General features: G+C 46.5%; 2 protein-coding genes across 6 annotated transcripts; one reads left to right on the forward strand and one right to left on the reverse strand.

Annotated features, from left to right (window-relative positions):
• Positions 1-1,431: 1,431 nt before the first annotated feature.
• Positions 1,432-3,982, forward strand: C23H1orf74 (chromosome 23 C1orf74 homolog). Of its 3 annotated transcripts, none has more exons than XM_012781740.3 (2): positions 1,432-1,679; positions 2,624-3,982. In XM_012781740.3, the coding sequence occupies exon 2, from the start codon at positions 2,701-2,703 to the stop codon at positions 3,508-3,510; it is 810 nt and encodes a 269-aa protein (XP_012637194.2). In that variant the 5' UTR covers positions 1,432-1,679; positions 2,624-2,700; the 3' UTR covers positions 3,511-3,982. The 3 variants fall into 3 exon arrangements, with proteins under 3 accessions (XP_012637194.2, XP_075853207.1, XP_075853206.1); XM_075997092.1 differs by having other exon boundaries at positions 1,432-1,602; XM_075997091.1 differs by having other exon boundaries at positions 1,432-1,569.
• TRAF3IP3 (TRAF3 interacting protein 3) lies at positions 3,979-27,371 on the reverse strand. Of its 3 annotated transcripts, none has more exons than XM_075997088.1 (17): positions 27,172-27,371; positions 24,651-24,785; positions 23,171-23,571; positions 20,736-20,883; positions 20,583-20,646; positions 20,294-20,318; positions 19,994-20,023; positions 19,805-19,900; positions 12,829-12,900; positions 10,880-11,020; positions 10,651-10,788; positions 9,279-9,414; positions 8,607-8,669; positions 7,194-7,253; positions 6,006-6,142; positions 5,146-5,259; positions 3,979-4,228 (listed from the first exon to the last, which is right to left on the reverse strand). In XM_075997088.1, the coding sequence occupies exons 3-17, from the start codon at positions 23,510-23,512 to the stop codon at positions 4,130-4,132; spliced, it is 1,665 nt and encodes a 554-aa protein (XP_075853203.1). In that variant the 5' UTR covers positions 23,513-23,571; positions 24,651-24,785; positions 27,172-27,371; the 3' UTR covers positions 3,979-4,129. The 3 variants fall into 3 exon arrangements, with proteins under 3 accessions (XP_075853203.1, XP_012637183.2, XP_012637181.2); XM_012781729.3 differs by having other exon boundaries at positions 24,651-24,788; XM_012781727.3 differs by lacking the exon at positions 24,651-24,785 and having other exon boundaries at positions 27,172-27,370.
• Between the last annotated feature and the right edge of the window lie 283 nt (positions 27,372-27,654).

The raw sequence follows: 27,654 nt of genomic DNA on the forward strand, positions 1-27,654 counted from the left end.
TTAAAAGATGAAATTATGCGTAATTTAAACTCCAAGACCTAAAATGCCAAGTAAGCTTCCGATCTCTGGTTGCAGGCCCCAGTCCTCCTGAATACTGATACTTATTTGTGTCAGGACATGGTAAGGAAGCCCATGTCTAATCTACCTTTAAACCAAGCCACCTCCCACTTTTCTCAATAACTGAAAAAAGTTGAGCCAGCTTTATTTAAAATAATCATTTCCTTTGTAATTGCTCAGCATCTCTGTCCAGCTTGACTACAAACTTGCTAAAGGCAGGGATTGTCTTAGACTTTGCTGCCAGTTCTTAGAACAGTATGTGGTACACAGTGTGTTCTCAAATATTTGTGAATAAATGAACTACGTAAGTCTTTCATTTTAGGTATTTATTGTTACCACCATGGGAAAATAAATAAATATGGGGAAAATTAGAAGACTGATTTCCAGTCTCTGCTGCTGACTCCCTCTGAGCTAAGAACCAGTTAGGCTGGTAGCTCTTACAAGCTGGGCCTCCCCCCATGCTGGCTCCATCCTTATTTCAGTTATCTCTTTTCACAGAAGATGCCACTCTCAGAGTCAGGAGTGAAAACTAGAGTGGCTGTCTGCATTTCCCTTCACCCCTATTCTGCTGTACGTGTATAAATAAATTTGGGCCATTTCCTCAATATTGGGGTTTTCTCAAGGAAACTCTTTATGGTATGGGTCAAATTACTGATAGTTAAAAAAAATGTGTTAACTCTTAAGTCACACTTTCTTCCTGACCTGATTGAAAAGCCTCTGCATCTTGGTTTCTCATTTGAAATCAGCAAACTGTACTCCTAGAACTTAAGCTCCAGGAAGGGTGGGGTTTTTGTCTCTTTTGCGCACCGCAATGCCTCCATGGCCTAGAAGCAGGCCTGACACGTAACTGCTCACAGTGAATACTCACACCTTCACACCCTGCCTAGAGATGTCTTCTGGTAGCTCTCAGCTTTTCTAATTTAGAATTTAGGGAGGTCAAAGTTAAAAAAAAATTCAAAAAGCTCTGCAGCACCACTCACAGGTGAGGACATCCAGTACGTTGATTGCCTTGAGGTATGTTTCGTCTAGAAGAAAAAGCACATTTCTGCAGACCGATCAAAGGTGTTTATTAAGCGCTGCATGCCCTGCTCTGGCTTCCCAGCCAAGTGGGACGCCTGACGTCACGCTACCCAGGCCGGGCAAAGTGAGGGCGGCAGCCGGCAACCGGTTTCGCCGGGTCCCGCCTTCTTTCCTCCACTTCCGCCCCTCCTCGCTCTAAGCAGACGGGTGGGGCCGCGCGCGTTCTGTCTGGCCGGAAAAGGCGGGCCGCGGGTGGCCCACGGTTCCGGCACATCGCTGGTCGGCCTCGCCGGCGATCCCAACACAGGGCGGCGAGTGAGCAGGGGGATGACGTCACGGAAGTGAGGGGAGGAGGCGGGCCGAGTGGGTGCGCATGCGCAGCAGGCCGTGTTTGCAGCAGGGCGCGGGGCGCTCGCCGCTTTTCCTGAGGCTGGCAGGAGGCCGGAAGGAGTTCCTGAGCGCGCGGACTTGCGGCGGAAGTGGAAGAAGAACGTGCGTGAGCTAGACCTCTGCTTCATTTACAGAGTCAGTCGGACTCGTGTGCTTAGGTGTGGGTTGGAGGGAGCCCGTTTTTCGAGGGTCTTTGGATGTCAGCCAGAAGGGTAAGGCGGGGCCAGCAGAAGTTAAAATAGGACCCTCCTGCAGTTCTAGCGGATTTCATTTGTTTATTTATTATTATTGTTTTTATTATTTTTTGAGACAGAGTCTGGCTCTGTTGCCCGGGTTAGAGTGCCGTGGCGTCATCCTAGCTCGCAGCAACCTCAAACTCCTGGGCTCAAAGGATCCTCCTGCCTCAGCCTCCCCAGTAGCTGGGACTACAGGCATGCGCCACCATGCCCGGCTAATTTTTTCTATATTTTTAGTTGGCTAATTAATTTCTTTCCATTTTTTTTTTTTAGTAGAGATGGGGTCTCACTCTTGCTCAGGCTGGTCTCGAACTCTTGAGCTCAAACTATCCTTTTGCCTCGGCCTCCCAGGGTGTTAGCATTACGGGCGTGAGCCACCGCGCCTGGCCGATTTATTTTTATATCTCAGGGTGAAATGGCTTTTAGTCTACATTCTGGGGTTCGTTAGTTTAATCAGATTGCTGTTCTGAAAATTCTTAGCAGGAAGATGAGGGGAAGTTGGCAGTGGAAAGAATACATTTGGAACCTAGAGTTATGTCCTAGAAGGGCAGTTTTGTGTGAAATGCTTTTTTGAATTTTGCCAAGACTAATCTGAGTCTTCTCTGCCCCAAACTCCTTAAAGTTTGAACCAGATAACGTAATTTGCATAGGTAAAATTTAGAATAGAAACCAGATAAAATATAAATTGGACCATAAGTTCAGAAAACACAAATTTGGGATTCAGGGAGACCAAGTCAACAATAGAAATCAGGTAGCAATGGTGACTCCATCTTGGGTGGGCTGGATCAGCATTTCAAAGCAGAAGAAGGGACAAAATAACCTTGGAAGATGCTGCAACCCTTAATGGGAAGGCTGTTGGCAGGTTTCCTGGTCTGTCACTTGCTGGTGTTAATAATTCCCTGTTACTGCTTTTTTCCTAGGCTCCTGCTCAAGTGTTTGGAGCTGAAAGATGCAACCCAGGGAAGGGCACTGTGGCTAGCTAAGGAAACTATGCTTGATGTTCCTTCTAGATCTCATGTCAACACCAAGCCCTCAGCTGCTGGTGGCAGCTGCTCAGCAGACCTTGGGCATGGGAAAGAGAAGAGCTCCACCCCGCGCCGTCTGTCTTCATCTTGCCGCAGAGGTGCTGGCTGTGGCCGGGGGACTGAAGCCAGCTCTGCTCTATGATTGTAACTGTGCGGGGGCATCAGAGCTCCAGAGTTATCTGGAGAAACTGCAGGGACTGGGTTTCCTGACCCTGGGACTTCACATCCTTGAGATTGGAGAAAACAATCTTATTATCAGTCCTGAGCATGTATGTCAGCACTTGGAGCAGGTGCTGCTTGGTACCATAACCTTTGTAAATGTTTCCAGCTCCCAATCTCACCCTTCTATCTGCTCCCTGGACCAGCGTCAGGACTTGAAGACCCTTGTGGCTGAAATCATCACGCATTTGCAGGGGCTGAAGAGGGACCTATCGCTAGCAGTCTCACACAGCAGACTCCATTCCTCAGACTGGAATCTCTGTACTGTATTTGGGATCCTCCTTGGCTATCCTGTCCCTTATACCTTTCACCTGAACCAAGGAGATGACAACTGCTTAGCCCTTACTCCACTACGAGTGTTCACTGTCCGGATATCATGGCTGCTAGGCCAACCCCCAGTCCTGCTCTATTCCTTTAGTGTCCCAGAGAGCTTGTTCCCAGCTCTGAGGGACATTCTAAACACCTGGGAGAAGAACCTCAGAATCCGATTTAGGACTCAGAATGACTTTCCTGACCTCAGCATCTTCTCTGAGATAGTCACACTGCCAGCTGTGGTCCTCTGACTTTAACTGTCCTCCCATGTAGAAGGTACTCAGTAAATGATCATCTCTAGGTTGGGGATGGTGTATAGGAATCATCTCAGTCGCCAGTTACAAGCATCTTGAGTGGGAGAATGCTGTAATCAATTGGCCACATATGCAAAGGGCATGGGAATAGGTGATGGTGGTGGTGGTGGTAGCATTGGCAGTACGTGTTTGCTCTTTCTATTAGGAAGTCCTCTTAGTGGAGATGTCTTCATTTTTCACTGGATAAGAGGAAAGATATGGTGGGGGAAAAGCAGTATTTGTATGATAGCCTTGTAAATATACCTACCCTATGTGGGTAGTGTGTTCCAGGAAAGTAGAATGGCTGTGGGCTTTTTTGCATGTTTATATAGCCCAACTGAATTTGACTAAGGAGAGTAGACCAGTATGCTTAAGTGATGTGGTACTTGTGATACATCATTCAGAAATAAAACCAAGAGTTCTGAATCTGGTCAGGTGAAGTTTATTTACAGTTGGTTAACAAAATTACAAAAAGTCAGAAATCCCAATTCAGTTGGGGAAAAGCCCAAGCTGTAAACTTCCCAGACCCGAGTTTTTCATTGAGTTGCTTGCATCTCGTTGTCACCCAAGGCAGCTGTCACAAGTTATTCATCAGGTTGTCTTTGTTGGCCAGGAACACTGCCAGTGCTACAGCAATCACCACCATCAGCATCGGGAGCCATCGGCCGCATCGCCTCTGTGCACAGGGCAGGGGAGGCAGAAGAAAGCAGCCATGAGTTGGGTGGAGAAGACAAGGGCAAAAATAATCTTCCTTCTTCCTACTCTAGCAGATTGGAAAACCTTGGGTTGGTGGAGGAGAAACAGCTGTTTACTTCATTGTCTCTCCCACTTTCTGACTCCTCCCTTGGGATAAAATCACTTTACCAATGTCCCTACCCCAGGGAACCATATTAAGCAGGAGCCAGATACTTTAATGCTGATATGAATAATCAAGAGTGGGAAATAACTCAGCAAAATCATATGATTGTTGATATGCCTCAGTACTTTTTTTTTTTTTTTTTAAGACAGGATCTTGTCTTTCACCCTAGCTAGAGTGCAGTGGCATGATCATAGCTCACTGCAACCTCATACTCCAGGGCTCAAGCCATCCTCCTGGTTCAGCTTCCTGAATAGCTAGGACTACAGGTGTGTACTGTTCACCTGGCTCATTTTAAAAATTTTTTGTAGAGACAGGGTCTTGCTCCGTTACGCAGGCTGGTCTTGAACTCTTATCCTCAAGTGATCCTCCTGTGTCAGCCTCCCAAAGTGGTAGGATTATGGGCATGAGCCACCATCCCCAGATTGCCTCAGGACTTCTGATCTCCTCTCTCTGTTTTTGCCACAATGTTCACCATAGGCTAAAAGAACACCCTTTCATACTTTAGCTAATAGTAAGTTTTTCCCTTCTGGCTCAAGAGTTCCATGAAAGTCGAGGTTGGATGGCAGTGTTTCTTCCCATGGTTGCCACACTGTCAGTTATAGTATAAACCAAGTGGAGTGGGACAGGCTGGCCAGATGTTGGTATGAGCTGATAAAATTTTCTGTGTAAGACTTGCTAAAGAAGGAATTGTGCCACTGTCATCAAGAGGTATATGGCAGGATAGACTCTCTTACTGTGGGAGGCGGTTGCTGGCTCTGGTTCAGCTCTTCTCGACAGTGCTGCAGGTTACGCAGGCAGGAGAGATACTCGTCACTGAGGTTGTCTAACTCTGAATGCAGTTCTCTGCACTGGGGAGAATATAACCAAGGTCATCACCATTACTTCTGTCTAGGACAGAGTCCAGGTAGGGGAGACTACCCTGTGTAAGTTATTCCTTCCTCTATTTGGAATTTTTACCATCCTCCCTTCCCTCGTGTTTCTTAGAGATTTGAGTTTGTCTTTCTACTGTCTCACCTAGTTTATCTGAAATATGTTCATTTAAATGATTATAATGCATGTAATACTGCATTTATACATGTAAGTTCTTTTATGTGACATTGTACCTGCAAGTGCTCTGTAAATGGGGGACACCAAAACATGAAGTTCTTAATAGCACAGGAGACCTAGAGGCGACCTTAGTCCAAGTCTCTTTTTTCAAGAGCTAGTCACATATGAATACTTCCAGGGACATGTATGTTTGTGGGTATGTAGAGAGGAAAGAGTATTATTATTTAAAAGACGATACATAAAGCTTTAAGATGCTCAATATGGGACAATGTTTGAGAAGTTAATATGTTTATTAAAATGTGTTTTAATTTAGGTTGACTTTCCAAAAGGTAACTAATAAAACCCTGAATAGGAGTTGGTATAAATTAAGGAAGGGAAAAGATTGACAAGTCAGTCCAAAAAGCAGAGACATTTTATACAGGCAAATGAATACCTGCGGGCATCCAATCACAATTTAAACTTTGAAGTCCCTGCCGGCTGACTGCCTTCCCAGTTTCCCCTGCCACTCTGCAGATGAGCCCCTCACCATCTGAGTTCACCTTCTCACCTCCTTTTCCTTGGCCTGGAGCTGCAAAGTCTTCTTTTGCAGCTGGTCTCTGAGATCCCAGTCTTTCTCCTTCCCTGTACCCTCAGGCTCCACTTCGTTATTGATGGACTTGGGACTCCACACAGGCAGAGCCTGATCTAAAAAAGCAGATTCTCGGTGAGAGTGAGACCCACCCGTCTGAGGAAGGGCCTTGTCACTGAGTGAGAACCCCTAGGCCTGGGGGGAGAAAACGGGTGGGCCTGCCTTTGGCTTGACTGAATGGAGTGGAATTCTTTGCCATGAACTCCCATTGGGATCCAGCTGGGCCTGGATTGCCACCTGGAATTTCAGCTCTTTGAGGGCAAAGCTGGCATTCTTTTTGCATCTCCCTACTCTTCTCCAATGCTAGATATTTTTGGTGAATATATACTAATTGAATTCTTTGGTTGTATGTCACATCCTTACTAGTTTGTCAGGTAGGTTTGCTGGATGCTTCAATATATGACCCCTTTTCCCTTAATGTCCTCATTTCAAAGTCATAAAAATGGCAGTCATATCTATCTTCATGTGGCTGAGGATGGTTTTTCAGTCACCTTTTAATCTTAGTCTTGGTGAAAAGAGCACTGTATCGTCTTAGTTCTGCCCTTAATTTGTGTGACCATAAACCTTCATGTTTTTATCCATACTATGTGGACATAATAATTCTGCCTTATCTATTCTATTATTCCCAGTGATTGTGAAGAGAAAACAAAAAGTCATGTGTAGTGGATAGGAGAGGAGCTATTGCCCCCTTCACATATATGATGAATTCTCTGGAAGCTTGGGCAACAGACCTATGGCTAAGAGTGAGGTGACTCTTGCATATTATGAGGTTTAGGGCTGGGAGTTGGATATGATTTGGAAAATCAAGTGTGTAAAAATTGACATGAAATCCTGAGTTCAAAATCAATTTATTGAAATGTTCAACACAGACATATGCTTTCAGAGAGAATAGAAATTCTTTTTCACGATTTATATACCTCAGGATAGAAGGTTAACTAGTTGAAGTGTCCTTAGAGCCAATGGTCAGTCCTTAAAAAGTTCCTCTACATCCCTGACTCACAGAACTGGAGGGGACTCCAAGAGATCATATAGTCCATCTCCCTGCCTACAGGCAGGCAAGAAAAGAGCAATATTAACGTTAGAATTTGTGGTAGTAAATTTGCTGACCTTTCTTTGTTAAGAGTTTCTCCTGTTCTTGAAGCTGTATGGATTGATTCTGAAGCAGACCTGTTGGAAAACACAAGGAACATGTCTATGCTAGCATAATTACTAGAAAAAGTCTCTTTTCAGAACTCTGCTTAGAACTTTTAATTATTAAAAATGCTTCTTTCTGCTATGGGTTGAATTTTGTCCCCCAGAATTATATGTTGAAGTCCTAACCCCCACTACCTCAGATTGTGACTTTATTTGGAGATAGGCTCTTTACAGAGGTAGTCAAGTTAAAATGAGGTCATTAAGGTGGGCCCTAGTCCAATATGCCTGGAGTCCTTACAAGAAGGGAAAATTTGGACACAGATATGTTCATGGGAAAGGTGATGTGAAGAGACAGCGAGAGAAGATGGCCATCTAGAAAGCCAAGGAGAGAGGCCTGGAGTAGATCCTTCCATAAAAGCCCTCAGAAGGAACCAACCCTGCTGACACCCAGGTTTTGAACTTCAAGTCTCCAGACTGTGAGACAGTACATTTTTTTTCTTCAGGTCACCCAACGTGTACTACTTTGCTATGAATATACCATCCCTGTCTCCTCCTGTCATGTTTTTATCTTCAAATCTCTGCTTAACTCTTACCTTAGAAGAAAGGCTTTCCCAGATGACTCTATAAAATAGCAACCATTTCCCCTTTAACCTGCTTTACTTTTTTCCATAGCAGTTGTTATGACCTGATGCAGATTTATTTGCTTATGGAAACTCTGCCTTGGACTGTAGGGCTTATTTAGAATGTAAGCTTCATGAGGGAAGGACCTATTGTTTTTGTTGACTACCATACTATCTCAGTGTGTATGTCTAGAGTGCCTGGTACTTAGTAGGGGTTCAGTGAATTTGTACTGAATAAGTGAAAGCCAACAGTAGAGAGGTATCAATTGAGTCATGTTCTTCAGCTTTTCAGAAATTGTGTGCTTTTCTTTTGAGAAGTAGTCCTTTTTCCTTTCTGGGCCCAATCTGTAGTTTGAAGTGGATTGAGGCATGCGTAGTGTGAGCTTACTTTCTAAACCATTCCTAGTGACAAAGGTGTATGTGATATATTCATGTACATAAGTTAGAATACATAAAATAAGAACTGCCCTAGAATATCCAATACTTTTTAAAATCTGCAATTCTAGGGGAATTAAGTGTAAGTGGTTGTCATTGCCATGGAAGAAAAGTAGAAAAAAAAAAAAAGGAACAGAGGCTAATATATAACTTGTGAAGAGCTAGTAATGACCTCACCTCACAAGAAGAGATTCTGAAAATGCACAGGGGTAGAGGAGATGCCAGAAACTGGGCCCTTTATCCCTCCTCTGGATGCCTTTTGTGGACCAGAAGCCCCAGGAACACTAAAAATCCACCTGTGCTACTTTGAGAATCTGTGAAGGGAACTTACTCTGTAACTGTTGTACTCTGGTCACCAGGGCGAGTTTTTCCTCCTCTGACCTCTTCAGTTGATCTGAAAACAAAATAGTGTAAACCAAAATAGAAGAACCCAGACTTAATGAACTAACTCCTGTGCGAGGATAAAAAATGAGTAACAGGTGTTGTATTATCTGTGGCCTCTAATGTGTCAAATGGAAGTTGTTCTGTCTTCTACTTGTTCTATTTCTGAAGAGATCAGGCAGAAGCCAAGTACCTTGAATTTTGTGCATCAACAATGCTGGGTTGAATTAAGGATTGTATTTATGCACTACCAGGTCCTCTCTTTCAGCTGACACACAGGCTGTGACTGGAAGACTCTCACTGTGCCTTGTGTTTCCACTGACCTTTCCCTTTCGAATTAGGAATGTGGCCTTGATGGGTGTGACTGACTGGGAGCAGCTATGATGTGGCCCAGAGGGATGGGCTGGAAAAGAGAGCTCAGACAACAAGATACTCTAGTGCAGTGAAATTAATTTTCAATCTTGGATGATTAAAACAGCCCTGCCTCTCCCTTAAGGTAAAATGAAATCATAAAGCCAGCCAAGCAAACAAATGAAAGGCCGAAGCCTTTCTCTCCACCCAACTTACTTAGCTCACTCAGCCATGGCTCCCATGCTCCCATGGCCTGAAAGGAGAAGGGTACCTTGTAGGTCCTGGGTGTCTGAGCTGCACAGGTCTCTGTCCCCTTGCAGGCGTTCAATCTTGGCCTGTAGTTCCTGGTGCTCGTTCTCCAAAAGTCGCAGGGCCTGGTTCATCTGTAAGTCCCTGCTGTCTGCTCCCTGGAAGGGGGAGGAGGTGGGGCCGACCCAGAAGGAGGTCAGTGCTGGGGTGGAGGTTGGGGGCAGGTCCCATGGAAGAAGAAAATTATAGAAAATTGTAGAATTTTAGATAGAGAAGGAATGTTAGAGAAATGGGAAAATAGGAAATTTTTTTTGTATTCTTCCACTTGTTCTGCTCTATTCCTCATGTTTATAACAGTGCATTAGGCTTTTGGTATTCATAAGGGACTCATGTCTTGACATGTTAGTGAAGCACCAAATTACTTTGGAATTCCAAGTCATCACTTTATTAGATGTTTTCACTTTTTCTCTGTATTCTAGTACTATCAATTGTTTTTTTGGTAGGGCCATTTTCCACAAAGAATTAAGGTTAAATCCCAAAATCTTCATAAGAGCTGCTTTATAGGTGATGAGATGAAAACAACAAAGGTGGAAATGTGAGTGTGATGCAGAGCGGCCAGCTAGACTCACTCCAGTGATAAGGCTGTTATCACATGCACAATTATGATCTATGCTGTAGGAAAATTACAAAGGTTAGCTTTTGAAGTGGAGCCTCAAAATTCCAAACTGAGTAAGTAAAATTGATGCAAAATAATAGCTAATGTTTATTGAGTGCTAATATATGCTATGTATTGCATTAAATGCTTTATATGGATTACTTTATAATTGTCACAATGATCCTATGATATAGGTGCTATTGTCCTCATTTTAGACATGAGGAAACTGAGGCTTAGAAGGTTAGTTAACTTTTCCAAGGTAGCAGATTGGAAATGATGGAACCCTTGAGAATACCAAGGGTCTACTGTAGTAATCACTTAAAAAACACATTGGCAGGATGTGTTAGTCAATATTCTCCTGTAAATAAATTAGTTACCTTTGTTCTGTGGCAATGATATGGGCAATTCTGAACTGGATGCTCTACTAGGATGGAGTTTGGAGAGTGGGTTATGACATTTGTAGGCTGATGACTATTCCATCCTAGCCCTTTGCATTTGGATGGTGTCATTCCAGTGAATGTTTAGTTCATTTGTGTGATCAGTGCAGACATCCTGCTAAACTTGAAATTAGATTTCAGAGCCAAAACAGTGAGTCTTGTACAGAGTGGACAGTGAGTGAGGAACTGAAAGCCAGATGCTCTCAACTGCCTTTGGGGCCCCCAACCTGGGAGCAGCTACTCTCAATCACCACCCCTCCTCCCCATAACATTCCTCCTCTCCCCACCCTTGTGCCTGGTACCTGCAATTTGGACTGAAGCACGTGGAGTTGGCTCTCCAACTCTCTGTGCTGTGTCCCTAGGGTCCTCCAGTCCTCCTTCAGAGCCTCGTACTGGCTCCTCCACTCTTCACACTTCTGCTCCGCTAGGGCCAGGGACCGCTGAGGGAGATCAGAGAGGAGGGAGTTCCAGGGAGTTGTACAACTGGCTTCTCTGCTCCCCCGAGCAGCCCTGGGGTCCCCAGCCCTGTACCTGTGTGCTTTGCAGTTGCTGCTCTGCATTCATTTTCTCCTCCAGCACTTTCTGCAGAGACTCCTTGGCCTTCTGTTCATAGCTATTTTTCTGGTCTTCCATCTCCAATAGCACTTTTTTTATTCCCCAAGGGGAGTATTTCTGTAAATTTCATGCAATTCAACAAATACACATTGAGCATCTGTGTGCCAAACACCGAGGTGAGATACAGAAATGAAAAGAAGTTGGTCCTTGCCCCCAAGGCAGCGATATGAGTAACCGGTGGTGGACCTTTTCTTCCAGGCTGAAGCTAGCAGGGAGAGTCCCGCAGGCAATGTGAGAGGTGGGGTGGTGGGGGAAGGTAATAAGCAGTGCCCTAGGCTTGCTGGGCATTGTACCTTAGGCCTTCCAGAGGCTCTTGAAATCTAGCATGTCCAAACAGAACTCATCTTTCTAAACCTGCCCCTTTCTCCTGGGCTTCCTGTCTCAGTGGCCAGCATTATCACCCATCTGGGCTCCCAAGCCCTAAACCAGGGAGTCAACCTTAGTTTCTCTTTCACTTTCTCCAGGTTCTTTGTTGGTCACTGAGCCTTGTCAGCATCCTCATACCTGTCTCCTCTCTATCACTACTGCTACTTCTTTAGTTCAGGCTAATAAGATTATTATATAGATCGGTATAACAGTCCCTATCTTCAAGCCTTGCCTCCCTTCAAATACTGCAGTTAGAATGTTCTTTCTGAGATGCAAATCTGATCGTGCCACTCCCTGTGTAAATCTTCTGATGGATTTTCAGTGGCCTAGGGATCACATCCAGACTTCTTGGCATAGTTCCTGTTTACAATCCTAGACTTTTCATCCCATGCTACTTCCCCCTAAGCTGCACTGCTTGTCAATTCTGGATTACCCACTGGGCAAGCAGTAGTCCAGATGATGAAAATTTGGGGATCAATATGAAATCATTTGCATTTATCTTTGGAATTGTCTGAGAATTTGGATTTAAATATGAGTGGATCTTGTGTTTTTGGAATTTTCATTAATAACTAGATCCAGGAGTTACTTGATTGAGGAATGTCCCAGTTACTAGACGTAACTATGCTGGTCATTGGTTAGCTCTTATCCTCCATTGAAAATGAATAGATTGGCATTCTGGATTATGTGTTGGTCTTTTATGACCTTGGTTGGCATTATTTTGTTCATAAGAGCCTGACAAAACAGGTTATCCTGAAAAAATAAAAGTTGTGGACCAGGAAACCTATAGACTATATAAACTGTGTTCCCCTGCAAGATCCTGTGTGGCCAGGACTGTCTTCTCTCTCTGACTCCAAATGGGAGAAGTCTGCCTGCTCCACTCCATTCTCTTATTTGACATCTCCCCACTTTCAGAGATGCATGCCTTCTCAATTGTGAAGCCGATTTCTCTCCATCTCTTATAATTCAAGATTAGGCCAATCAAAAGATTACTAATGCTGGATAACAATGTTACAGAAGAGCCAGGAGTCACAGTCTTTAACTTTCTTCTAGGGATTGCTAGAAAACTAGAAAAAAGTTGCTCCTGGGATGAAAATCATTTTGCAAGATTTCATGATAACATCTGACTCATCAAAGACTAGAACCTATGAATGTCTGTCTGGGTGGTATGAATCTTTACCAAGGGCCTCTCCCTACAGTTTCAGGTATTCTCAAGGTTCCCCAGAGCTGACAAAAGTGGTCAATGCTGGGATTCCTTCCCAGGGTGCAAAGAGAAGGATTCTGGGGGACAGAGAGAGAGAGAGAGAGGGAGGAGGAGGATGGAGATAGCCTTATGGTGAATTAGGGTCTAAAGTGAAAATGGCCAAACTAGAACCAGGTAGGTAGGAATGGGTGTGTTAATCTCTATCTGGTGGTATTTCTAGAAAAGAGGACTGAGGTTTAAGCATTCCCCTCATTTAATTCTGGATTCCCGAGCTGGAAGTGTCCTCCAGAATACTTACCTGGCTACAGGCGTACAGCTGATTTTCTAAGGATCTCAGTTTGCCTTTCAATTTGTCTTCATTAAGCTGTCCCTGGAGCAAATGGGATAATGTAATGAGTTTGGGTCAAAAGACATTCGCAAAGAATTTTATTCTATATTCTCACACCACACTGACCAGCACAATGAACTCTCTCAGGAGGTAGACAGGAGCAAAGACTACAAAGGATATTGGGTAGAAGAGGATCTTCTCTTTCTCTGGACTATGACAAGAAGGAACCAGACTGGCCCCCAAAGTCTTTTTACCTTCAAGTTCTCTATCAAATGGCTCAGGGTATTACAGCAGGGGGCCACTGGAAGGAAAGTGTCTCAGCTGTCCTTTTTCTCATTACCTCCCTCCCTGTCTAGGCACTACTACTACACTCCTCCCCTCCTCTCAGTCTTGTCCCTGGACTCTAAAGTATAGGCCAGTAAGGCGAAAGGGGTCTCCCCTCCCAGGGGGAATGTGTATTCCCTTCCTTACTCCCTGTGAGGGGCTGAACTGTGCCCCTTCAAAATTCCTTTGTTGAGGCTGGGTGTGGTGGCTCACCCTGAAATTCTAGCACTCTGGGAGGCTGAGGCGGGTGGATTGTTTGAGCTCAGGAGTTCAAGACCAGCCTGAGCAACAGTGAGACAACGTCTCTACTAAAAATAGAAAGAAATTAATTGGCCAACTAATATATATAGAAAAAATTAGCCGGGCATGGTGGTGCGTGCCTGTAGTCCCAGCTACTTGGGAGGCTGAGGCAGGAGGATCTTTTGAGCCCAGGAGATTGAGGTTGCTGTGAGCTAGGCTGACACCAGGGCACTCTAGCCCGGGCAACAGAATGAGGCTCTGTCTCAAAAAAAAAAAAAAGAAAAAAAAAAATTGTTGGAAGTCCTAACCTTGAGTACTTCAGAATGTGACCCTATTTGGAAATAGGGTCTTTAAAGAAATACTTAAATTCAAATGAGGTCATTAGGGCATTCCCTAATCCAATATGACAGGAGTCCTTATAAAAAGAGATCAGGGCACTGGGTAATATCCATGGGAAGACACAGAGAAAATGGCCATCTGCAAACCAAGGAGAGAGACCACAGGAGAAAATCAACCTCGATCACAGACTTTTAGCCTCCAGAACTGTGAGAAAATAAATTTCTGTTGTTGAAGTGCCCTAGTCTGTGGTCCTTTGTTATGGCAGCTCTAGCAGATTAATGTACTCCCCTCCCGGACACACACATGCACACACGCACACATACTAGACTCAAGATGAGATTTAGGAAGGCAATAAATGGAAGGAGACATAGAAAAGCAGGGTGGGGATGGCAGGGGGTGCTAGGGGGCTTTCCAGAAAGTCATATTCTATTCACGCATAAGCCAGGTCTGACTAACAGCACTTTGGACATTCCAAGAAGGGTGCTACAAGGGCGGGAGCGGGAAAAGGTCAGCGTGAAGGGCCAGCCTCTGGTTTCTCGATTTTTCCGGTATTTCAGCTGAGTAGCTAACAACTTCCTTGCTTCTTTGTTCTTCCCTCTGCGTGCAGACTTGTCCCTTTTTCCCAGGTAGGGTTTTCCTTCTTCCAGCCTTGAGTTTTGTTTAAGGAGCATGTCCGTATGGAGTGGGGCGGGGGTGCCACCCATGAGAGGAAGTTTTCCAGAGAAAGGGCCATGAGTCTCTCAGCAGGAACTGGTTTTCATATCATTTCTCTGGCTTTTTCCAACCAGGCCCTGTGGGACACTGGTGTGGGGTCTAGAAATTCCACTTCTCTTCAGGCGTGGCCCCTCTCAGTCAGGCGGCTTGGACTTTTCCAACGCTTATCACGTTTCTGGTCTCTAACGGTTTGGTGGCAGAGGAGCGGACTCTTGTTTTGAGGTCTCCCTCAGTGAGTTTCAGGGTGCCCAGGAGGCAGGAAGTGGTATCTCTCAGCTCCTGTTTTGATGTTGTTTGGCTAACTCTTCTAACTGTGGGAGCCAGGGGGCGCCCCCACCCTTTCTGCTTCCTGTGTTGTTACTCAATTGGGCCTTGAAAAAGCAAAAGGCTTGGCCAAAAATAATTTTTAAAAGTGCCTCCTGCTATTAATGTTTTTCCTAATGTCTCATGTGAGAGAGAGCTGAGAGTCAGGGATTTGGCATCTACAATAACCACAGGGCTTTGGGACAGATAAAAGTCATGGACAAAGACTTCCACTGTTTGGGCTCTGAAGTGACTGGTAAAACAGCTGCTTTCCCCGGAGTGGCCTGTTCCTTGTCAGTCCACAGGTCCTGAAACCACTGGCTCCGTACCCACCTCCCCTGATTCAGATTTTACTCCGTGCATTTTCCTTTGCCCAAACTCTAACTACCCACGATGCAATCAAACCCACCGAGTGTAAGGTTTATCTTGCTAGGGCTTGGGAAGAAAACAGGCCCAAGGTATATTCTTACATTTTCCCAGTCTCCTACCCTTTTTGGGTATCTCCTCTCTATTTCGTAGTATGCCATTAATCCAATATTTTGCCTCTTCCAACTGTTTTTGTATTTTAGCCTAGCCCCAGATCGCTTTTCCATTCATGTTGCCATAGAAGACAATTCATGAGAGCCCTTCAGCGGGGATGGAGGGCCACCCAAGTGTGGGGCTTGAGCGCAATCTCTTTTCCACAGCTCTGCTTTCCTGGCCTCACCAAGGCAGGCAGGAACGTCGCAGCCAACTTGTTGCAAATGGGGCACATAGTTTCCTGGCCTGAGCCCCATGTCTCCTCACACTGAAGCCCGGTGTGTTACAGTGTGTGGGAAAAAGGACTTTTACAGGCCTAACGCTGACCTTCTAGGCAGTTCTACCCTGGGGAGAAGGGCTCAGAGGGTGCAGTCACGCCCAGTGGAAAAGGGAGCAAGGCAGAGGCCATACACACCTGGTGCTGGTCTGAAGGCTTCAGCTCCTGCTTTTGCTTGGTTTTCCCCTGCCTCTGATCTGTTCTCCAGAAACACCACCACCTCACTGCAGAAGCACCAGCCCACAGCTCCTCTCTCTGCTGTAGGCAGGTTGCTTAGGGCTTGCAGCCAATCCCCTGCTGCGCTGTCATCTCAAGATCTCGACTCCACGCTGCAGATCTTAAAATGCAAGTGTTGAGCACTCGCTTTCTCTACCAGCTGAGCTGCTTCTGCTGTGCAGGTTGGACCCTGCTTGGGCGTCTCAGTAGTGCTCCAGGGCTACTCCTGTCACATCCAGAAGGCCCCGAGTCAGCGTGGAGGTAGACCCTTGGGGTTCTGATTGTTTGGCGTGAGCTTCTCAGCACGTGAAGTTGGAGATTCAAACCATCGAGGTCAAATAGAAAAAATAAAGGTCTCAACCAGTTCTGGCCACACTCTTCCAACTGTTTTTCCCAAATACCACAGACCGGGGCTGTCTTGGCATTGAAGTTGAGGCATTCATGGGAGGTATAGAGAGTTGTCTTGTTTTCGAGGAAGGAAGAACTCTCAACTGAAAAGTTTGAGACTTTTTGTTTTACACACCGGAAGCTGGGGGGTTGGTGGGGAGGAGGAAGAAGAGAAGGGTGAGGATTGGGAGGGGTGAGAAGAAGGGAAGGAGAAAACCACAGCCAGAGGAACTTCTGCTTTTGGGCTGGAGTATGGGGTGAAACTCCCCAGAAATGTCTTTTAATATATCCCCCACCCATCCCGTTCCCACCAAGCTTGCTGTAATTCCAGCTCTGATTGTGTCTAACCTGGGATATTACAAGAGTCTCCATTTCCCACACTCCCACCTGGAGCCAGGGTCCTCCTTGCTACAGGTCATAGAACCTTGTAAGGCACAGATCTGATCGTTCACTTTCAGTTCAATTCCATAGACAGCGATTGAGCTCCTTCTGAGGATGGGCCAGACATTGTTAAGTGCAGGACTTTAAACCCTCAAAAGGCATAGTTCCATTGCTACTCCGTTTATTGCCTCCAGCAGTGTTGCTCAAACTGCGCAATGTGCATTCTCATGGGGCTCTGATAAAGGTTTTCCTTTAAGAAGGAGTCCATGCATTATTCAAGTTTGAGGTACACTGTTCAACAGAAAAGGTTTAACTCTCACAATTCTAGAGACCTGTCTGAGCCCTTTCTTTGGTACTGCTATGACATGATCCCTTCATCTTTGCCACACTCAGCTGCACCTTTGTCACACCTCGGCCTGTAATCATTCTGATTCCTTTACCTTAAACACCCTATTCCTTTCTGCTCTCCCCCCCGCCTTCATGATTTCTACTTCTGCACTTCTGGTGAATTCCTACGCATCCTTCAAGACCCTGCTAACATGAACTCTTTAGAGCCTTCCCTATTCCCTCTCAGGCAAAATAATCCTCTTTTCCCTGAATCACTTTGCATACACTGCTGCTACATCCTTACTCCATTGTTTTGGAGTTACTATTACACGTCTCTCTCTTCCTGGATGGAGTGTGAACTCCTAAAGAGCAAGCACTCTACTTATTTTTGTCCCTGTAGCACAGGGCCCAGCACAGAGTGGGAACCTATCAAATGTCTGCTCACTACCCAGAATGCAGTCAAACCCACTGAGTTTAAGTTTGAACAACTGAATGAGACGATCTCCATTTAGTGCAGCACCGGAAACCACCTGGCATGCACAGCTGCCTGCCCTAGGCTCCTACCCTGCAGATGGAAATGACTTCCTTAACGATCAGGAGCCCTGACCATAGATTCCAGAATCCAGGTACAATGTCTCACGTGAAGAGGGAGGGCTGAGCTTTAGACAGTCTTTGGTACGCCACTGGAAACTTCTCAGTGTTCTTCCCCAGCCTCCCATGACATTTTCTGTTTGGCACAAGCTGTGTTCCAGTAGGGTGAGATGCTGCTGAGGCCTGTGGGGTTGTGCGGTCTATCTTGTCGCACCTGGTGCTTTATGCTTCGGTGGCGTCAAACTGCTTGTGGTTCCCCCGAACAGACTCGTCTAGGGGTTTCCACATGGGGATTCTGAGGAACCCTGGGAATCCCCAAGACTCTTTCAAGGGATCTACAAGGTCCTTTCTTTTCCAACTACACATCTATGTGAGACTGAAGTTTCTCTGTGTGCTTCAACCAAAAAAATGTATGGCAGCAAATTGAACGCAGAAGCAAATATGAGAATCAGGCTGTCTTTTGTTCAGCCAGACACTAAAAAGATTTGCAAAAGCGTAAAGCTGATGTTTATCTCACTATTATTTTTTGTTTCTGAAAATAGGGTAATTTTTCGTAAGAATGTTAATTTAGGTTAGCATGTAATGGTTGACTATTGTTATTTTTTTTATTTTGAAATTATTTTATTTTTTTATTTTTTTCAAACCCAAAATAATTAGTTTTAATTAAACTGACTTCATGAAATTATTTTAGAGACAGTCTTGCTCTGTTGCCCAGGCTGGAGTGCAGTGGCACAATCATAGCTCACTGCAAGTTTGAACTCCAGGGCTCAAGCGATCCTCTCCCCTCCACCTCCCAAGTAGCTAGGACTACAGGGTCATGCCTGTACTCCTAACTTTTTAAGTTTTTTGTAGAGATGATGTCTTGATATTACCCAGGCTGGTCTCCCAGCTCCTGGCCTCAAGTGATCCTCATACTTTGGCCTCCCAAAGTGCTGGGATTATAGGTGTGGGCCACCATGCTCAGCCTACTGTTATTTTATAATTAATAAATATTTCTAAATTTCTTTTTCTTTTTTTTTTTTTTTGAGACAGAGTCTCGCTTTGTTGCCCAGGCTAAAGTGAGTGCTGTGGCATCAGCCTAGCTCATAGCAACCTCAAACTCCTGGGCTCAAGCAATCCTCTCGCCTCAGCCTCCCAAGTAGCTGGGATTACAGGCATGCATGCCTGGCTAATTTTTTCTATATATATTAGTTGGCCAATTAATTTCTTTCTATTTATAGTACAGACAGGGTCTCACTCTTGCTCAGGCTGGTTTCGAACTCCTGACCTCGAGCAATCCACCCACCTTGACCTCCCAGAGTGCTAGGATTACAGGCGTGAGCCACCGCACCTGGCCTGTTTTAATTTCTAATATGGTAAGTATGATTTCTTAGGTATTTTCAATAATTAAAATAGTATAAAGGAGTCCTGAAACAAAAAAGTTAGAGAACCATTGCATTAGACTATGTCATGCTTCTAGAATAGATCTTTGCCTGTACTGTGTCTCCCACCTAGAATACTATTCCTGCTCCCACATTTCCCTGGCAAATGCTTATATAACTATAAATATTCCTCTGGCTCTCCTCTTCTCTAAAGCCACTCATTTCTTCTTATATTTTACTATATCCTGAAAAGATTTATTTTCCATATCTTTGCATTTTTTACGCATCTGTCTCCCTTAGAAAATCACGAGCTCTCTAAAAGCAGGAACCCTGTCTAAATAGTCTCATTACTTTCAGTGCTAGGCCAGTGCTTGGTACAGAAACATAGTCTATGAATATTTGTAGAATGAATGGATTAAAATCAAAGGCCTGACCAGTTCTGCCACCAACCAGCTGTGTGACTTTGGGCAAGTTACTTGACCTCTCTGAGACTGTTTCCTCTTGGACAAAATGAAAGGATCAGAGTAGATCATCTATAAGGTCCCTTCCCACTCTGAAATTCATGTTTGGGCAGACTAATGGGTGTGTGCTGGCATGGATGAATATTGGTGTGAATCCCATATGAAAATAGTTGAAATTTACCATATTCGGTAATATAAACTATTATATATTAGGATCTTCCTTGTTTCCTTCCAACAAATTAAAAAATGGAAATTCTTGCCACTTTTGGTTCTCGGTCTTCCCTAGATGTGTAGCAGCATGACCTTCAGTTGATGACCTATGTATTTATCGTGACCTGTTTGACCTCTAGGGCTGAGCATCATACCCCTACCTCTTGCCTCTTCCCAGCTCACCCTTCGGCAGTGAGAAAACCCTTCCTCTTACTGCGATGATATGGAAAGAAAAATGAAGTGGGAACTTCTAGAAGCCCATGAGCTTTATTCAAACAAAGATTTCGTTCTCTTACCTTCCAAGTGCTGTCAGAGGCCTGAATCAGGGTGGACAGTAGGTCTTGGAGAACCACCATTTTCTGTTTTAGGACCAGCTCCCTTTGTAGGGCCTCCTGGGAGGCAAAATGCAAGAAGCAAAGATTAACCTGGAGGAGGAAGAGGCAGGTGGATCGAGGAACTGAGGGGAGAGGTCACATGCCACTTACTTTGAGGTACTCAGAAAGCTGGATGATTTCCTGGAGAGAAAGAAAAAGATGTTCAGAAAGACTCTAGGTCCCCTGAAGCCCTGGGACACAGAACCAGAGCCTGGGTTGGCTTGTGCGGAGCAGACCCCTTCTGCCTTGATTCCGACAGGGTCCCTCTAGGCCCGTGTCTATGCTCAGTACTCCCTTGCCATCCAGGAAGAAGGTGCCCCTCCATCCCAGCCTGCGCTTACTGTGGATTTCCAGAATGTCAGAGGTTAGATACCATCTAATGCAACCCTTTCCACATGAGGATATTCTTACCTTATCCAGAACTGCAACTCCATAACTGGGGAGAGAAGAAATAAACAAAAACAATGATAATGGACCAAAGAATCAAGCAAGTCAGGAGGCAGTGGGTTGATTCCTCCTGGGATCTCTTCTGAGGGCCAGTAGGGTAGGGAAGGGTTTCCTCTTCCTTAGTGGAGGTGGACGTGGAGAGTCACTGCGCCCTCTCTCCACCTACTGGGTGGAGGTTTTCAAGCAGAAGCTTAGAAGAGAGGAGTGGATGGGATGTGGGGGGTATAGGGTCAGGAACATGAAGGCTACTCACTTGGTTTGTTGACTGGCATCATTCTTAATTGTGGGCTGTGCTTCTTCTGCCTTCGTCTGAGTACCTGAGAGGTGGAGGATGAGGTGATGCAGAAGCCATGGGGAGGTGAGGGGAGCAGGAAGGGACGTTGAGTGGGGGAGGCTCTGCTCTTACTACGGTGGTGTCTGGGTGGCTTCTTGGTGGGACAGTCCTGTGGTGGAAGGCCCCCGGACTGTAAGGACAGGTGGTCAGCAGGATCCCTCTGGATGCCTGAGGGAGGAGGATGCTGGGCTGGAACGACCTCGGAGCTGGTCCCTGCCACCTGAAAGGCAAGTGGAGGATGCTGGAAACCATTGCTTAGAACCTCTTAGAAGATGCTCCTGGTGATGGCGGAAAAATGAACCAGTGATCGTGTTTGTTATGGACTGAATGTGTCCCCCTAAAATTTGTATGTTAAAATCCTAACTCCCAATGGGATGGGTTCAGGAGGTGGAGCCTTTGAGAAGTGATTAATTAGGTCAGATGGCAGAGCCCTCGTGAATGGGATTGGTGCCTTTATAAGAAGAGAGGCTTATATGGAGAGCTTGCTTCCTGTCTCTGCTCTCTGCCATGTAAGCATGCACTGAGAGAAAGGCCGTCTGCACACCGGGGAGTGAGTCCCCATCAGACACCAGAGCTGCTGGAGACTTGATCTTTGACTTCCAGCCTCTGGAATTGTGAGGAATAAATTTCTGTTGTTTAAGCCATCCAGTCTATGGGAATTTTATATAGCAGGCCAAACAGACTAAGACAATGCTTTGGGTTCACGAAAGCAAAGTAACCCATGCAAGCCTTCAAAGCCACAAGGCTGCTCCTGCTCCTGCCATCCTTGTCCTGGCTGGCAGGAAGGGTTCTCCTTAGGCTGGGCAAATGGGGAGCTGCACTTATCTCTAGTTTTTCTCTCAAGAATCTCTGATCTATCTTGTTTGGTCTCAGCCACTTACACAGCTGGCATGTGGTGTAGAAAGGGAACTGGTCTGAGTTGAGGGTAAGGGGATCTGGCTTCAGATCTTGCCTTTTCTAAGTCTCAGTCTCCTGTTTGGAACAGGTGATTCCTGAGGTCTCTTTTACATTCTAGGGATGGCTTCCTTCCTCTTGGTAAGAGCTGGAAAATCACTGAGGTCTTGTGTGAAGGTAGAGTAGGGAGTTGCCATGCAAGTAGCATTCACTCAGTGTCAGGCAGGAGGGAGAGAGGAGCAGGGGATTCGTACCCAGAGGGTGTGGTATGCAGTGTCTGAGGGTGGACACATTCATAGCTATGACTTGAGTGGTGCAAAGCCAATATCTGTAACCTCAATGTTTGTACCCCCATAATATTTTGAAATTAAAAAAAGGTCCAGATATTCATACAAAAAAAAAATAAGGAGTTATCAGGAGGGGTGTAGTAGTGGTGATCACAATTTAATCTGCTCTTTTTATATTTTCTTCTTACAAACTCAAAAATTCTGTGTTGGTAACATAACACTGAAAGGCTAAGAAATACCTGTGATATCCAATCATGTGGACTGACTCAGTCTCAATAAGATCTTACATAACTGATAGGCGGGAGTGGAGTTCTTTAGTTAGCTGTGTATCCTGTTCCTTTTCTCCTGAACCACACCCCCCGCCCCCAAAAAGCATACAGAACCCTTTTTGTCTTAGAAAGTACAGAGTTGGTTTTCTTTTGCAAATGAGCTTTAGGATCATTTCTCTGAATAGCACTTCCTATTCAGCACAACAGATCCACTAGGTAGGAAGCCTGATGGAGCTCCCACTCTGGGGACAGGCACAATGCCAGGCATTTCCAGGAAATACAGGAGACCCAACCCTGCTCCCAACATGGGTAGGAAGACACAGATGGTTTTCTGCTTGAGGTCATCTCAGCATACCCTGATTTTTGCCAACACCATTCCTTCCCAGGCCAGACTAATGGGCCCTGTAAGAGTTATACAATCTTAGAGGATTTATAATCTCTCAAGACCCACTGAGAGCAGAGGTGTCCTGGAGAAGCCAGAGAAGGCTTCCTGGGCCAGATGAGGCCATGGCTGAGTGGATTTAGTAGAATTGGAGTGGTGCAAGAGAAAGGGAAAAGGGGGGGGCGGGGGAAAAAAAAAAGAGAGAAAGGGAAAAGATGAGCGAGTGCAGCAGCTCGGCAGAAGGACAGAGGACAGATGTATGTGTGTGCGTGTTGGGAAAGGGGCATCAGGAGGATTAGCCCGTGTACCCAGCATATAATAAGCGTTCAGTAAATACCTGATGACTGATAGGTGAATGGATGCTGTAAGATAGTTGCTGAAGATTTGTATAGATTGCCCAAATTTGAACTGATACTAGGTATTAACTTTGGAATTGTTTTAAAATTATTTTTTCTCTTCTAAAAGGCAAGTGCAGAACAAAAGAAAGAGCTAAACAAAAAAGCAAAAGCACAACAACAAAAATGTCTAAATAAGTGGCTAAAGGAGACTCTACTATATGACTGAAAAAGGAAAGGACTTAATTTAAATCGCTTTTTAGTGAACTCGAGCCCACCCACCCTCCTTGGAACTGCCCTTTCCCCTGCACACAGCAGTGTGTTCCTCGACATGACCCACCTGCTGCCTGGGGGAAGGGACCCTGCTGGCACAGGACAAGCGCTCCTTGAGGGCAGTCTCCTGGCCCGACCTCCTGGAGGGCCCTCGCTCCCTGGCCTGGGGTTGCCGTGCCTTGTCCTTCTCCAGCTCCAGGTTCCTCCTCCTGAGGAACTGCTGCAGTCGAGCTCCCTTGACCTGCTCTCTCTGCTGGATCCTCAGCGCCTTCCCCACCTGGCGGCAAGTGGTCACGTTGGGGCGGCAGCGGCGGCTTTCACGGGTCTCCTGCCGGCGCTCACACTTGGCCTCGTAGCTCTCGGCCCACCAGGCCAAGCCAGGGGAGGGCCTGGAGTCTGGGCTGATCATGATGACCTCCCAAGCACCTGTCGTGCTTGGCTTCCAGTTCCTGGAATAGCTGCCTGGGTCTGCCAAATGCCAAGAGGGAGGGGAAGGGGAGGGGTCAGAAGATGGGCAGAAAATGACTGTCTCCCAGGGGGGCGGAAATAGCATGCAGTTCCTTCCATCCATGTGGGTTGGAAAGTGCGACATGATGGTGTCAGTCTGGCAGTCAGGACCGCAGGGCTCAGTCTTCTAATGAACTAATTACAATTTAACAGAAGTGAATTCTTGCTTTTCCCTAGCTTGTGGACACCCCTCTGTAAAATGGAAGGGTCTCTCTGGCTGCCACTTCTGCCTTGACTGAACATCTCACCATGCCTCTAAGTCAGGGGAACGTGAGAAATAATTGACAAAAACCAAAATGAGCTGATAGCCTCTTGGGTGGCAGGTGTGTGTTCCTTTTCCAGACTTCTAGAGAAAAAGTTAAATTGATCCCCTCTCCTCTCTTATCCCCTGATCTAAAAGGAAAGTCAGCATCTTTTACTGCACTCTTGGCCCAAGTTGTTACTAAAATAGCTGAGTGACACTTCTTAAGACCTAGAGGGATAACTAGACCCCCCTTATGATGTGACCAGCATCCACTGCTCTCTTTTTGGCCCTTAGCCACTAGCTGTGATCCTGGACATGGCATGGTTTAGGAGGGAAACCCCACCCTAATTCCTCCATCATGAGGTTCTGACATTGGTCCATTGGCCCCTCACTCCCAAGCCCAGAACTGGGCTCTGCCTCCCAGGTGCAGATCAAGTCCAATCAGTATTGGCCAAACACCTGCCACCTGCCCAGTGCTGGCCAAAACCCATTTCAGAGCGTCTGGCTCAGTAACTCTTGGAGCTGAGGGTTCCATCATTTAGGATCAGGGCTAAGTCTGGTGCTAAGTCTGTTTTCCTTAGCCCAGAGGCAGATCCTGCCATCCAAACCAGAAAGCACATGAATTATACCTCAATAAGGCTACTGCAAACAGAAAAGAGACAAAACAAACAAAAATAGTAAACAATAGGACACCCCTCTGCATGGCCTTATCCTGTGTTCACAGCACCCAAACCCTAATCCCTCCTTCCTTCTCTGTGCCTTTCCTCTTTTCTCTTTCCTACTTTTCCCCACCTACCTTCTGTGAATTTGCTTATTTTCCTAGAGCCCCCTGGTAAGTTTGCTGAGTTGAGGCTGGACTTGGAGGAGCTGGATCCTGAGCATTAGAAATTCGGTGCCCTGCCTCCTCTGATCACTGGAGTCAAACCAGGGACTGCTGAAGGAAGAGGGACTCTCCTTGCAGCTGCTGCTGCTTCTCTCCCTCCCACGACCCACCACCCTGGGAGCCTGAGTTCCTGGGGAGGTCAGGGAAGGGTACTTGCAGCTTCACCAACCAGCAGGCACTTGCCAGCTCTAACCCCTGGGGGTTTATTTATAGGCCAAACAGACTCAACAGGTAGCAGCCTCTCTGCCCCTTTCCTGGGACTTGGCTGCCTACCCTGGCTGAGTCCAGAATTCTCTGCAGGATTCTTGTTTTCTCTCTGATCCTGCCACTCATTCCCTGGGGTCATGAGTAGGGCAGTCTCCCTCCCTGAGGGGGGACTTATGTGGTCAAGCCCTGGACACTCCCAAATGCCTGACTCTTGAGGGCTGGAGGAACATACTCTGGTCTGGGGCAGTGCTGACTCCAAACAGAATTGTGAGTTGTTAATGTTCTTCCTCTGCATACCATCTATGAATGGCTCTTTGCTTTCTTTAGGCTTTTCTCCTCACTCCTACTCCTTGGGTAGGGGTGGTCCCTTGACTTCCCACCTGGCACTTCGTTTATTTAAAAACTTAGAAAAGGATCCGAGAGACCCATTCATATTAGGTTATAAAAGACTAAATGAAGGAGACTCAGGATTATGTGCACATAAACTCCCAATGCAGAACCTACACCTGTGGCATCCCTAAGCCATAGCCCCTTCTTCTGCCGTAGATAGTGGAGGAGAGCCCTGGCTTGGAGTCACTGTGGATTCATACCCTGGCTCTGTCACCTACCACCTGTGTGTGTTTTTAGACAGGCTATTAAACATCTCTAAGCCCCAGAGTCCTCATTTATGTAATGGGGCTAGAACCTGCCTTGTTGGTCATGAGGAATACATGACAAAATGCATGTCACACACCTGGCATAGAACACCCAATGAATGTTAGCTTTTTATAATAAAATTATTATTATTATTATTATTACCCTTGTCATGTTGATGTTAGATGTTGAAGACCTATCACTGTAAGACAATGGCCCCAAGTGAAGCCAGCGTCTGCAGGACCAAGAACCCTTTATCTCATCCTCTAATTCCTTCAACCATCTCGCTCTTTGAGGGCATATATTGTTTACCAGAGTCTGGCCCCAGGTTAAAATCATATTTCCTGCTCTGGTTCATCTGACCTCTGGGTTTGGACTGCAAGGAGAAAGGACTTCTCTGTGGTCTGGACATAGTCACCAACCCTATTAGGCCAGGCAGAAAGGCAAACAAGTCCTTTGGTGGGGCCTGCCTGCATTGCACTGTTAAAATGTGGGGTGCAAGCTCCCCTCCCTGCCTGGCTCCAGGTTACCTGCTGGCTCTGTAGTGGAGGCAGATGCCCCCAGTTGCTGAGAATCCTCCTCCCTCCCTGCTGTGAAGAGGAAAGGGTTTGGGGATGCAGTCTCTCTGGCTCCCCGCTAGGCCATTCAACCTTGGTCTACTGAGACACGCGGCTGCTCTGCTCTCTGCTTCTTCAAGCAGCCGTAGGGACTTCTTACCCAAGAGGGGAGCCACAGTAGAAATGGCTCCTTAGAGTGGGGAGTGTCCCCACAGCCCCAGGCTACCACATCTGCTAGGATTTGCTGTGGCACAGCCGAGAGGAACCGTACCCAGGTCACTGGGATGTCACGGCCGTATGGACTTGCTTACAAACAAGAAGCCGTGTGGGATGGCTGACCGATGGAGACAGGCTGTAGAGGAAAACGGAACTGGTTTCTGCAGGGTTCAGAGAAAGATCACTGGGCCACTGCCTAGGCCTGCTGGCATCTCTGGGGCTCCCCCGGCATGGCCGGGCTCTGTTGGAGCTCGGAGGAAGAGCTGCTGGGGAGGCTGTCATCACGGCTGCAGAGAGGGACCAGGGCACTGCCCCGCACCTGCCTGTGGCTTGTCACTGTCTTTCCAAGTTTCTGGTCCTACTTCCTGTCAACGTGTGCGGACAGAAATGATGAATGGCTTCCTGCACGGGGCTGGCCTTCCTGGTCCAGAGCTCTCAGTGTGAGCTGAGGAGAGAGGGGCCTGCACCCTTTGTGTGATGGGGATCTCTGCTTTGAAGGGAACTGCAAAAGGTCATTTAATTCATGCCCCTGTCACTGGGTAACCTGAACTTTAAGTCATTCGGCTCACTCCTCATCTCATCTAATCCACGGGATGGAACAGAGGAGTGATGGAAGCTGCACCCCTGTGCCATGGCTAGCACCCCAGGAAACCAGCACAGGACACTCACTGTCTTGGTTACCCGAACCCCCAACACTCTGAAACTACACCACCCGCTCCTGTGCCTCTCTCTTCACCCGGGGAAACTTGGATGATAGAGTGACCCGCCCCAAGGTTGGAGGTCCCAAACCTGGATACAAAAGCATCCTCTTTCTCAGTTACCTCCGGGTCCCAGGCTCCAGCCCAAGCAGCTCAGGAAAGCATCCCAGCTCCTGGGCAGGTCTTGGCTCTGGTCTCAGATGGAGCAAGACAGCAGCCCTGTAACGCATAAGCTCTCAATCCATGGCTGTGGGCCCCATTAGCATTTCCCTTCTTGGTACCGTCTTTCTTTTTGCACACAAGCCTTGCTGAAACAGGAAACAGAGAAAACCACAGTGTTTGAAAACCCCAGTTCCTCTCTCTTGCTCTCTGGCACGATTTGAATGGGCCCCTGCACCCTGAGGCCTCCAGGGCTGGGCTCAGGAGCTCCTCCCATCTGTGGGCACCCCAGACACCCCTTCTCTTGCTCTTGGACTCATCTGAGTGCTTGGACAGCTTCAAGTCAAGATTCCTTTCCAGGATTGGACAAGGATGGGCCTCTGAGTCAGTTTTAAACCTTTGCAGTTTTTATGGGGGGGAGGAATTGCCTTTTGGATGTTACAACCT

The sequence above is a fragment of the Microcebus murinus genome, chromosome 23 (genome assembly GCF_040939455.1).
Source record: "Microcebus murinus isolate Inina chromosome 23, M.murinus_Inina_mat1.0, whole genome shotgun sequence".
NCBI lineage: Eukaryota > Metazoa > Chordata > Mammalia > Primates > Cheirogaleidae > Microcebus > Microcebus murinus.

Bases quoted from the DNA above. Each gene is read 5' to 3' on its own strand.
- C23H1orf74 (XM_012781740.3), top strand. From the start codon at position 2,701: ATGTTCCTTCTAGATCTCATGTCAACACCAAGCCCTCAGCTGCTGGTG.
- TRAF3IP3 (XM_075997088.1), bottom strand. From the start codon at position 23,512: ATGATCAGCCCAGACTCCAGGCCCTCCCCTGGCTTGGCCTGGTGGGCC. The intron at 20,884-23,170 runs GTGGGTCATGTC...CTTGCCTTTCAG, and splicing joins TCCCTTCCCCCAGGCAGCAG to GTGGCAGGGACCAGCTCCGA. The intron at 20,024-20,293 runs GTAAGAATATCC...CTTTCTCTCCAG, and splicing joins GAGTTGCAGTTCTGGATAAG to GAAATCATCCAGCTTTCTGA.